Source organism: Pipistrellus kuhlii, unplaced genomic scaffold (genome assembly GCF_014108245.1).
Source record: "Pipistrellus kuhlii isolate mPipKuh1 unplaced genomic scaffold, mPipKuh1.p scaffold_m20_p_2, whole genome shotgun sequence".
In the NCBI taxonomy this organism is placed as follows: domain Eukaryota; kingdom Metazoa; phylum Chordata; class Mammalia; order Chiroptera; family Vespertilionidae; genus Pipistrellus; species Pipistrellus kuhlii.
This window is the reverse complement of record NW_023425515.1, coordinates 134,568,563-134,581,911: the sequence shown is the minus strand read 5'-3', so window position 1 is coordinate 134,581,911 and position 13,349 is coordinate 134,568,563. Positions and strand designations below refer to the sequence as shown.

At 38.9% G+C, this 13,349-nt stretch overlaps 1 protein-coding gene across 3 annotated transcripts in view; it reads left to right on the top strand.

Annotated features, from left to right (window-relative positions):
* Positions 1 to 13,349, top strand: part of HS2ST1 (heparan sulfate 2-O-sulfotransferase 1) — a 148,991-nt gene that overhangs the window by 121,076 nt on the left and 14,566 nt on the right. For all 3 annotated transcript variants that reach the window (XM_036447951.2, XM_036447952.2, XM_036447953.2), the window contains exon 3: positions 7,572 to 7,657. In XM_036447951.2, the coding sequence (XP_036303844.1) occupies positions 7,572 to 7,657 (86 nt within the window). The remainder of the gene's footprint in view (positions 1 to 7,571; positions 7,658 to 13,349) is intronic.

The following is a 13,349-nucleotide window of genomic DNA, read 5'->3' as shown; positions in this document are numbered from 1 at the left end:
TAACTGCTCTCCCCTGCCTGCCTGGTTTCCCCGAACTGCCCTCCCCTGCTGGCCTGGTCCCCTCCAACTGCCCTCCCCTGTAGGCCTGGTTGCCCCTGACTGTTCTCCCCTGCAGGCTTGGTTGCCCCCAACTGCCCTCCCCTGCAGGCCTGGTCCCCTCCAACTGCCCTCCCCTGCAGGCATTATCTCTCCCAACTGCCCTCCCCTGCAGGCTTGTTTGCCTCTAACTGCCCTCCCCTGCAGGCCTGGTTGCCCCTGACTGTTCTCCCCTGCAGGCCTGGTTGCCCCCAACTGCCCTCCCCTGCAGGCCTGATCACCCCCAACTGCCCTCTGCTGCTGGCCATCTTGTGTCCACATGGGGGGCGGCCATCTTGTTTGTTGGAGTGATGTCAATTTGCATATTACCTCTTTATTATATAGGATTTACTTGAGAATGTAAAATATAGACAGAAAATATGAGGACTGTTCAATGAAAACATCAATATATGGTGGTCTCACCAAAAGGTTTAACCAAAAATATGTCTCACCCAAATGTTTAACCTGTATCTTATCTTGAAGTAACAGGTCCATGTTGTAGAATATTCTTTAGAGCAACTGTTCTGAACTCTTCTAAAAATGTCAGTGTTGTGACAACAAAAAAAAGTTAGGGTTTGTTGGGGGTGGGATGGGATAATCTTCTCTACACTAGAGGAGACTAAGGAGACATGAAAACCAAAAGTAATGTGTGATCTGTTATTGGATCCTTGATCAAAGGTGCCTGCTATTTGCTTTCCAAAACTTCAGGAAAAATTGTGTGTGTGTGTGTGTGTGTGTGTGTGTGTGTATCTATATCTATATCTATATCTATATCTATATCTATATTTATATCTACATCTATATCTAACTATATATAGGTTCTTTCAACTTGTCTATAGATAAGGAATTTTTCAAAATTAACAAGTTGGGATAAAATAAGAGAAAGTAAGAATGAGGAGACTAAAAGATAAACATTTGAAAACATAAGGCATGAGAATACTAAGTAAAAAGAATGAGGCAGACTCAGTCATGAGAGGTATGTTTTTGAGATGGGCTTTACTCAGTTAATAGACAGGAATTGGCAGGAGACAAGTAATCAGTTGTTCTAATTGTTTACTCTGCTATCATGAAAATACCTCTACATTAAAGAACATATTGTCTTTAAAGTAACAATGTCAAATTATAAGTGGTACCTGTCTTTTATGATATTTCTTTTTTTTAAAAAAATGATTACCCTTTTAATATATATATTTTATTGATTTTTTTTTACAGAGAGGAAGGGAGAGAGATAGAGAGCTAGAAACATCGATGAGAGAGAAACATCGACCAGCTGCCTCTTGCACACCCCCTACCGGGGATATGCCCGCAACCAATGTACATGCTCTTGACCGGAATCGAACCCGGGACCTTTCAGTTCGCAGACCGACGCTCTACCACTGAGCCAAACCAGTTTCGGCTTTTGTGATATTTCTTAATTCTTTTCTGTTCTCATATATTTAGGTCTGTGGCTGTATTTTACCCCTTTCTGTAAGACATTGAAAATATGTAGAATTTGCATTCTGTGTAGTACAGCATAGTAATTTTTTGTTCTTTTAATTCACCATTTAGCCAACTTCTGTTCATTTGCATTGGATCTTATGGCTTGATATTAGTTGTACATACTGCTTTTTCAGCACAGCACTTTAGATGAGTGCTTCTCAATCTTTAATGTGTATCTAATCACCGATTAAAATGCAGATTCTGATTCAGAAGGAGAAAGATGCAGCCTGATATTCTGAGTTTCTGAAAGCTTCTGTTGTGTTGAAACCTCCTTAGAAGGTAATCTGAAACCAGCCTCCATACGTGGAAGGCAGGGAAAGACCAAAGGCCTTAACTGGGTTTGGTCATGTTCAGCCCAGATAGTCTCATCACCACATTTGGTCCTAAGGCTGTGTCCTTGGGCAGCTTCTTACACAGGGAAGGCAAGCAGAGCATGCATTCCAAGCACAGGAGAGGGAGGGGGAGCTTCCAGTTGCCCCTGTCCAGCTTGTGGGCCAAACCAGCAGTCATGTCTTTTGAATGACCTTCCCCAACAGTTTCCGCTGATATCAAAACCGATGCTTCTGGGCCTTGAACCACAGTTGGAATAGCAAAGTTCTAGAATGTGATTCTCAGTGGGGTTATGGGAACATGTGTATTATAATCTTCTCAGGTGAGGTACTTATATTCATATTTCTACCTCCCCAACAAAATCCAAATTCCTTACCTCGACCAATGAGCCCCTTTTGGCCAAGTTCTTCTCCTCTGCTCTCATCTCTAATTTACCAGCCACGCTGGCTTTTTGGTTCATTGAATGTGCCAAGCCATTTCCATTTGAAGGGCTCTGCACTTACCATTTCTTTTTAGAATGACTTCTGACTTCGCATGATTTGTCTCATGTTATTCATTTAAGGTTTAAATGGGATTCTCTTAGTAAAACCCTACTTAGTCACCATACATATAATATGTCTACTTTAAATATATAAAATGCCTCTTCCAAGTTATTGTGTACCATCAGTCTTTCTGTATTTTTCCTATTATTTGCTGATTTATTTTATTGTCTGTCTTCTCCTCTGTTATAATATAAGGAACTTGTCTGTCTTATTCAGCACTACTGTATATCTCCATGCTTAAGAACAGTGCCTGAGGCCTAGTAGACATTTCATAACTCTCTTTGTTAAATGAATGAACAAATGAACCAGTTATAATTCTGAAAGTCATTCTTAGCTGAGCATGATACCATGATAATAATTACTGCAGAGTGTAGTAATATAATTATCATTTGATTGAGAGTAATAATATAGTCTAACCTTAATTCAGGTGATTTAGAACACCCAGGCCCATTACCACCTTCCCTCAAAAAAAGGGTTGAATAACACAGATTTGAACTTTAGTGAAGATACTGTTTGCAGTTGTTGCTGACCTTTCTTATATTTTTATCCAACAGTTACTCAGTTTTCCTCTTTGTATATAAAACTTCCCTTTGTATATAAAATTTACCAGCGTGGCTGGTAAATTAGTCTCATAAAACTACCCACGCTGTACAATGAATCTTTATTTTAAGTATATAAATGAGTAGGAGTTCAGTATATAGTAATTACCCAAGTTAATAGTATTCATTAAATAGGTAGTTATTAAGAAGTTGAAATTTGGCCAGGATGTTCAGAGTGGCATTTTTACTTTTAGATAGTGAAAACAAGTTCTTTTGTCATCACAGATAATCATAATGTTGAGATTAATCTTATTAAGAATAGGTCTAGATACACTATTAGCAAGATGGTGATTTGTCAGCTTTTTCCTGCAGCACTGGTTCAGGTCTGATTCAACTAGCAAATAAATCACTGCACTGCTCCCCACCTTGCTTGTGTTTTCCCTGAAGGTCTTCTCTGATTACTTGCTAGCCTGACTCTGCTTCAGTTATAAAATCTGACAAAAAATCACAGTTTGGTGGCTTTCATCAACAAATCAACAAACGACAAGTGCTGGCGAGGATGCAGAGAAAAAAGAACCCTCCTTTGCTGCTGGTGGGAATGCAGACTGGTGTAGCCACTGTGGAAAACAGTGTGGAGTTTCCTAAAAAAATTAAAAATGAAACTCCCATTTGACCCAGGGATCCCACTTCTAGGAATATATCCCTCCCAAGAAGCCAGAAACACCAGTCAAAAAAGATATATGCACCCCTACGTTTTTAGCAGCACAATTTACAATAGCTAAGATTTGAAACAGCCTTAGTGCCCGTCAGCAGATGAGTGAATTAAAACCTGTGATTACATCTACACAATGGAATACTACGCTACTATAAAAAGAAGGAACTTTTACCATTTGCAACAGCAGGGATGGAACTGGAGAGCATTATGAAAAGAGAAATAAGCCAACTGGAGAAAGATAAATACCACATGATCTCACTTACAATATATGTGGGATATAATGATCAACATAAACTAATGAACAAAAATAGGTCCAGAGACAAATGGCAGGGGGCCAGGGAGGATGGTTAGAGATCAATCAAAGGACTTAAATGCATGCATATTAGCATAACCAATGGACACAGACACTGGGGGGGTAGAGGCTTGCCCTTGGGGGTGGGAGTGTTTGGGAGGGTCAAGTGGGAGAAAAAGAGACATATATAATACTTTAAACAAACAAACAAACAAATAAACAAAAATCACAGTTTGGGATCTGCTCCAGGCTAGGCATGAAAACATCTTTTTTAATCTATTATATCTAACTTACTACTGCTGAAACATCCTTCTTGATAGCCTATTTCAATCAGAGTACGGAAATTCTCTTTGAGTAAAGTCACTGTGGTGTCTGTTTTTTCTCCCCAAGCCAGTGGCAATGTCTTCAGTCTCCTTAACTTCATTTGATACTTTTAGTTTTGCTCCTTTGTCTATCACTTTACTTTTATTAGTGCCAAGTACAATAAGAATCCATTAAAAACCAAGTAGAAACTTGCTCACCTACTCTCCATATCCCTTCACTCCTCTGTGCTCCAGAGCTTTATCTCAAGGTCTTAAGCAGAATGCTGCACTGTAGAGAAAAAAACTAGAACAAAACAGAAGAAATACTGAAAGACAAAGTAAGTGGTGTAGGAGAGGTGAGAAGGCAGAAAGTGATGGAGTAGGAACTGAAACTAGACTGATTAAAGGTGAAGAGACAGGGAAATTTCAGGAGAAATATGATAAATATTTAACACTAGAGGCCTGGTGCATGAAATTCTTGCACAGAGATGGGGAGAGGGGGATCCCTCAGCCCAATTTGCACTCTCTTATTTGCCCTCTGGGGTTGTCCTACTGACAGCAGTTGGATATTGTAGTGCTGCCGCATAGATGGGAGAGGCTCCCACTACCGCTGCTGTACTTGCCAGCTGTGAGCCCAACTTCTGGCTAAGCTGTGAGAGCATACTGACCACCAGGGGGCAGCTCCTGCATTGAGTGTCTGCAACCTGGTGGTCAATGCATGCCATAGCAACTAGTTGGTTTACCATTGGGCCAAAACTGGCTCTCCAACATACCTGGAAGGGTCCTGGATTGTGAGAGGGTGCAGGCCGTCCAAAGGGACCCTGCCAGTGCATGATTGGAGCCAGGGAGGGATGCAGGAAGTTGGCCAGCCAGGAGCGACCACGGGAGGGCTCCAGGGCATGTCTGGCCTGTCTCACTCAGTTCCAATCAGCTGGACCCCAGCAGTAAGCTAATCTACCGGTTGGAGCATCTGCTCCCTGGTAATCAGTGCACATCACAGCGATTGGTCAACCTGTCAACTGTCTGCTCCCTGGTGGTCCGTACACATCATAATGACTGGTTGACCAGTTGACTGCTTGCCCCCTGATGATCAGTGCACACCATAACGAGTGGTTGAGCAACCTTAGCAGCATATCATTAGCATATTATGTTTTCATTGGTTGAACGGCTGACTGGATGACTGGACACTTAGCATACTAGGCTTTTATTATATAGGATGGCTAAAAGGAGAAGTGGCTAAATACTTTGAAAAGAAAAACAAAATACTGTTCTTCAAAGAGGGTTATTTAGTTGGTTATGACCTTGGAGGTCACTTTGGAAGAAGAGTTTAGAATGGTATAGACTTGCAGTAGTATGTAAATACTTAAGACTATTCTCCAGATCAGTCTGAAGAGCCGCTTTAACCTTATTGACATCATTTGTTTGCTTAGCACTTTTTTTTTCTATAGAGGGAAGGTAAATCTCAGTTCAGCATCTTTTGAATTATTGTGAATTGTAAGTCAGCCACAGTTTTATTAATGAGACTTTAACATATTGCATATTGCCTTAGTTGAATGTTGATGAAATGGAGAAAATACATATGCATCAAGTAAATAGCCTTCAATATTCTTTTAGTTGGGGATTAAAGAAAGATTCTGAGTCTTTTAGAGATTTTAGCAATGGGTGTTGTTAAAAGTCTCAACAATAACCCACCTGAATTTACTTCACAATAAAGCTGGAAAATAAAATGCAAAGTCCTACATAGATAGTTAAACCATATCTCTTAGTTTTGACTGGCAATCTTTAGCAACTCCTGAGTTTACCCAAGACAATAGAAAGGGCAAGAATTAGTGGTCACTGTTGAAAAATGGTTGTCCAGTATGAGAGTAGTGAACAGGGTGGTTTGGAAGTTGATATTGTAGTGAATGTTCTGAGGAAAAATAAGCAATTGGGAGAGAGAGAGAGAGACGGAGAGAGAGAGAGAGAGATCTACAGAACTTTGAGTTTTTGGAGGTCAAGGAGTTTTAATGATTGGATTTGAGGGGTTTCTTTAGTGTGTAAAACTTGACATTCTCCAATGTCCAAGTTTTTAAATCAGAATCCCGATATGAAGGATGACTCTCTTTTCCTTTCAAATTCTTCTGGTTGTTTTGTTGTTGTTTTAATGCCTTGTATAAATTGGACAGTTAAATTAAGGAAATTAGCTAGTATAATAGAGTTACCTGTGACCTCTTGCTGCATGGGACAACATTCAATCCACTGACCCATACCAGCGGGGCAAATTTTTAAAATATATTTGCAAGGACTTTTTTATATTAACTAATCTTTTGTATACTTTTAATTCTATTAAATTAAAGGAGTAATTAGCTTTTTAAAAATTTTATTTTACCTATATCACATCTCTAATTTTATCTTTTTTATCAACAAACTTATGATATCTGCTCTTAACTCTTTAAAGTTTTCTGGTAATTACGATGTTTTCTCTAATTATTTTGATTTAGCAATTTTTTAATTTATTGAATTGTTAATAAAAATGAATTTTTAGGAATAACAGGTCTCTAATAGAAAACAGATTTGCCTAGAATTTTCCTCTGCTGCAGTGCTGCCTGCTTCATCATGTTGTAAGAAATAAGGCGAGTTCCCAAATTCAGGGGTCTTGGTAGGGCACAAAACATACTTGGGAGCCAAACAGCAAGGCAAATGTTTTTATTCTTGCAGGAGGGTGTGCACACACATAGTATGGAAGCACTCGCACACTGAGCAGGTGGTCTGCCCAGCTTTTTAATCCTGATGCCCATGACCTGTTCCTCACTCTTCATTGGAGCACATGCCCACAGTCTTTCATGATTGGTTAATTCAAAGGGAGGGATTGGCCTTTGCCATTTCAAGATGGCGGCCTCCAGGGGACCTGCAAGTCATGCGGCTGACATGGTAGCTGCCAAGTCACATAAGCCAAAATGGCTTCTGAGTGAACTTTTCTTTGACAAAAAAGATGATTTATTTTCACAATGTGTGTTCGTACTACCTTCCCTCACTCCATGTGAATGTCTGCACTGTACAGCATTGTGAGTGATTTCATTGTGCAATGCATTTTTCAGGTCTTCTTTCCCTCTTTTCTGACTGTGGTGATAGCTTTCTTGATGATGAATTAGTAGTTAACTATACTTTTCTTAGTTAGAAAGCTGTGTTTTAAGCTCTGTAATTGTCCAACTACAATTGTGATTGGTTTTAAATGCCTACATGGAAAGTAGTTTGCTATCATTGAATTTCATTTTCTTTAAATTACATGTAAGTAATGAGTGTGTCCCCCTATTTTAGGTACGCTTTGTGAAGAATATTACTTCTTGGAAAGAGATGAAACCCGGATTTTATCATGGACACATTTCTTATTTGGACTTTGCAAAGTAAGTTATACCTAAACTGACACTCCAAAGAATACTTTGTACTTTAGCAATCTAAAGAAGGAATGAGTTTATTAAATTGTTAGGATTTCGACTAAAAAAAAAAAGTATTGGCTTGCCTTTGCCACTTTTAGTTATGTAACTTAAATATACCTTCTAGTGTTTTACTGCCCTCTAGTGTTCATAAATTGATAATTGTGGATATTAATTTCAGAAATTTGAGGTCGATTAAATTTAGGTAATACTCTTTGAAGTTATTTATCATAATTACATTTAGGTTTCTTGTACAACCAAATAAAACTATTTTAGGAAACACCAAGTTTTAACCTAGAGGCCAATCAGATTATGGATTACCATTGGCTAAGAACTAGAAAGCAGAGAAGCCACCACTCAGTTAATGATGCCCAGTGCTTCTACTGCTCAGCCAGGACCAGTGAGTATGCACATTCTCTGTGGATGCCTCGTTTTCACTTTAAAATTAGGATGTGTTCAAAGGAGACTTTTTAAAATATAGTGATTTTCCTTTATTTTCTTTATAGCTAATTGCCTGAAACTGGAGATAAATAACACTCATTTTCCATATTTTTTAGAAGAATGTGATCAAGTATTTCTATTATAATTCTCTCTAGAAAATTTTATGAAACTACAGGCATACTTACTTCATGTGGCTCCCAGTGGAGTCTGTGCTACATTAAGTACTAATTAGAAAACTGGTCAAAAGGAATATTCTAAACACAGACAGCTTGTGAATCCATTTGAATGTTTTTTAGTATTTATCATTATAGTAATACCCCGAATCCAAGTCTTTTCCCTATGAGACCCTGCACTAACATTAAACACATTAAAAATATATTTAAGAAATTATTTAAGCTTAGACATGTTTACTCAGTTTTTTCATTAGCAGTTATGATTTCAAAGTAAAATATTTGTCAACTTTAAAGAGCATTCTGTATAAAATTTGAAAATTAAATTGATATCCAGAAAAAATAGAATGAAATGTTATTGATTCAGATTGATAATAAATCTTAACTTTTTTGAAAAGCATGTAAACAAAAAGGAATCTTCCAAATATTATATACACAAAGCAATATATTCTTATTTCTAGTTGCTCTCACTGCATTCAAGATTTTCAATCAAATTATAGCTTTAAAGTTAGATATACATTTTTCTTTATCTTTTTTAATCGAATTTATTGGGGCGACACTGATTAACAAAATTATACAGGTGCACAATTCTAAAACACATCATCTGTACATTGTATTGTGTGTTCACCATCCCAAGTCAAGTCTCCATCCATCACTATTTATCCCCCATATCTTCCTCTACCTCCTCCTTTTTCCTTCCCTCATAGATGTGCATTTTTCTATAAATAATTCATATTGCAATATTGAAAACATTTTATAGGCAGCTTTAAAATAAACTAATTATTTTTTCTTTGCAGAGGCATTGAACCAATATCATAAACTTTATTCATATGCATATTCCCCCTCAGGGCTGCATTATCCTTCAATTGAATGTTTGTTACCCTTTCACCTAAATGATTTATTTTTTCCACATTCGGTGCTTGGTTTCTAATATTTGAGATTTTCATTATTAAAATAATGTATTGCATACTTTTGCTTTTGGCAAAAGTCTTGTACTAAGAACGAAGCTCTGGTATATGTTGGAGTTCTTGCAGTTGAAAAAGTATAAAGCTTGTTGAAAAAATTAATCTTATTTATAAATACAAAAATGAACATTTAGAGTTTGAATATTTTCATAATGGGTTTCATGTTATTGGAAGTGAAAAGTATTGTGAGAATTTTTAATAGACTTTTATAAGATTTTAAACAAATACCTAAAATAACTAGAGAAAATACATTTTGATATATGCAGTCAGGAACTATTGTAGATATAACTAGTATCTTTTAATGTAATTTTTAGTTTGATCGTCATACTCATCATGGATGAGTAAAGAAGGAGAAAGGAGAAAGAAATGTCATCATACCAATTTTTAAAACACTTCATTCTTCAAAATATATTTTTGACTGGCATAGTTTTTTGTGGACTCCATTAAAATAATTGCCTTTAGGAGTAAATGGCCCAATTTGGTGAAGTAAATAGTTAATCGCATATCTCTTCAATTGCCTTAGAAGAGATGCTAAAAAGAGTGTAAACCCAGGAAACTCGGGAAATAAGATAGGGAAATAAAAAATGAGAAGTACTTTCTCATTTAGACTGATTCCTAGGAAGCACACATTTTATTTGCAGGCCTGTTTCTGCCCAAGCCAGGTTTTAGTAATATTTATCTGGCTTTATTCAGAACTTTAGAATAATAACAAAAATATCTTCTTGTTACATATTTATATTCCTTTCCTACCTACTTCTTTCTCTCCTAATGCTAGGCTTTAATTTTTTTTAATTTATTGATTTTTAGAGAGATAGGAACATTGATTTGTTCCACTTATTTATGGATTCATTGGTTGTTCCTTGTATGTGCCTTGGCTGGGGATCAAACACACAACCTTGGGTATTGGGGATGATGCTCTAACCTAGGGGTGTCGAACTCAATCAGAGAAGGGGCCAAAATCTAAAATCCAGCCTAAATCGCGGGCCGAATGGTTTACTGAACAGTCATAAACTGACAATGTTAACCAGAAATGTGAATTTAAAATGAGTGGAACAATCTTTTCCTTAACAGTGCTGTTAACCAACTCACATGCTATCAAGCAAAACAGTAATATTGGTATCAAGCAAAACAGTAATATTGGAATGTACCTAAAATGCTCATTGTTTTGTTTTCTGGCTAGATGTCTGACACCGTTTTCCCCGGATCAATGAGTCAATGTTCGGTTTTATTTCTTGGGCTGTAGCAACCCGCAAAACAGCATGGAGGTTGTCATCGGTAATGCGTGATCTGTGCTTGTTTTTGTTCAGATTCATTATTGAAAACATCTGTTCACAAAGATAGGTGCTCCCGAACATGGATAGAATACGGGCAGCATGAAGTCGGAGCTCTGGCATTGAGTCAGGGGGCAGTAGAGGGTAGAAGTCCTCAATTTCAACATCCTGAAACCTTGATTTCAGGCCACTGTCAGACTGAAGCTCGATTATCTCCATCTGAAGGTGATGGGGCACATTGTTGACATCAGCTGTAAAAGGATTGGCAAAGATGTCAAAGCCCGAGTGCTGTGTTCTAAAGTCAGAGAAGCGCCGCTCAAATTCACTTAGTAAACGGCTATCTTTGATAGCCAGCCGACTGCAAGGAAAAGTACCAGAAATAGTGGTTGAGATACTCAAACAAACGGGAAAGTGGGCAAGATTGTCCTGTTCCAGTTGGGACTTCCATAGTTGAAGTTTACGCTGGAATGCTGTGATCATGTCAGACATCTTCGTGATGACTTGTTTGCGTCCCTGCAGCTTCAGATTCAGTTGGGTGAGATGCTCGCATATGTCACACATCATAGCAAAATCACATAGCCAGGCGGGATCCGACAGTTCAGGCAAGGGCTTTCCTTTACTTTCCATAAAAAGAGCAATTTGTTCTCTGAGCTCAAAAAATCTTTTGAGGACTGGGCTCTTGCTCAGCCATCTTACTTCTGTGTGGTATGGCACGTCTCCATGCTCTGCACCCACCTCCTGTAAAAACTGCTGGAACTGGCGATGATTCAGGCCACGTGCCCGTATAAAGTTAATAGTTTTAATGACTGTGGTCATTATGTCATTCATGTCCAGAACTTTTCCACACATAGCCTCTTGGTGGATAATGCAATGATAAGTAATCAAGGGTGGGTGGCAGTGACTTTTTTGCATTCTTTCCTTCATTAGTCCAACCAAGCCTTTCTTTTCTCCGCACATTGAAGGTGCGCCATCGGTAGTTAGCCCCACCAACTTTTCCCAGGGTAATTTAAAATTATTTATAGATTTCTCCACAGCCTCAAATATATCTCTACCAGTCGTCATCCCATGCATGGCAGCTACATCCAAAAGTTCCTCAGTGACAGAGAGGTCGGTCTTCATAGCACATATAAAGATGGACAGCTGTGCTGTATCAGTGTTGTCTGTGCTTTCATCGATAGCAAGTGAAAAAGCGAGATAACTGCATGCCTGTTCGGCCAGCTGTGATGATAGATTTCCTGAGAGTTCTTGAACTCTATCTGCAATGGTGTTTCTTGACAAACTGATATTTTGAAAACTCTGAATCTGGTCTGGGCATACTTGCTCACACACTTTTAGCATGCATTGCTTCAAAAAGGCACCCTCTGAAAAACACCTTGAAGTACGGGCAATTTCTTCAGCCACTATAAAGCTTGCTTTCACTGCTGCATCATTTTTCGCTGTAGCCTTTGTAAACATTTGCTGCTGTGATTGTAGTTTGCCTTTTAGTTCTTTAACAATTTTATGCTTTTCTTCCAAAGTATATTTGCCATATTTAACATTATGTTTGGTGTCAAAATGACGACGTATATTGTACTCTTTCATCACCGACACTGTCTCATAACACAATATACACACTGGTTTGCCCTCTCTAAGCACAAATATGTATTCATTTTCCCATTTGTCATTAAATTGTCTGCCTTCACCGTCAACTTTTCTTTTCCTGGACATTTTGGGATCAATATTGGCAGTAAAAGATGTAGTTTATTGGAAATCTGCGTTAGAAGGAAAAAGTTGAAAACTGCACAGGGATAGCTTGGTTTGGCAGATGGAGTGGAGAAAAAAAAAGTCAGTCAATAAATGCCTGGCTGGGTACAGATAGCAGATTCTGTTGCGATTTTTATGCCTGCACTTTATGCCAGGAACTGGCAGCTTCTGCTGTGTATTTTTTATGCCCGTCCACTCACTCTCTCCTCTGCTCTGCCTCCTGCACAACCACATCGGATGCCGGACTATAGGTCACGCCTCCTGAATCTCCAGTGACTTGTTATCTATGCGCATACGTAATAGATAGCAAGTACGGCGGCGAGATCACAAGCCTCCTATGTCACCGCGCGTCATTGTGATGGAACGCAGCGGAGTACAGTGATGACAGCGCGGTGCGGGCCACATTGCAAGGCCTGGCGGGCCGGATTTGGCCCGCGGGCCTTGTGTTTGACATGTGTGCTCTAACCAATTGAGCTACTCAGGCAGGGCTCCTAATCCCATTCTTTTGACATTGTTTCTGTAAATGTTGATTGATTAATATGTAGCTTATAGATAAACAACATGTTTGTATAGGAATTCTAGGAACTAACTTCAAAAGATATAGACTCTGGCCTTCAGTTTGGCCTTTTTTTTTTTTTTTTTTTTTGTCAGGTAGCTGAACTTGGGTCTCAGTTACAATATATTGTACAATTATATAATATTGTACAATATACTGTAATGATCACCAGGGGGTAGACACTCAATGCAGGGAGCACCGCTTAGCTGACCAACCCGTTCTGGAGGCCCACCAGCCCAGCAGCAGCCTCTCACTCCTTCAGTATTTACCAATCTCTAGAGTAGGGGTGTCGAACTCAATCAGAGAAGGGGCCAAAATCTAAAATCCAGCCTAAATCGCGGGCCGAATGGTTTACTGAACAGTCATAAACTGTCATTGTGATGGAAACGCAGCGGAGTGCAGTGATGACAGCGCGGTGCGGGCCACATTGCAAGGCCTGGCGGGACGGATTTGGCCCGCGGGCCTTGTGTTTGACACATGTGCTCTAGAGAATGGGCCAGTCACTGATGGATTGGC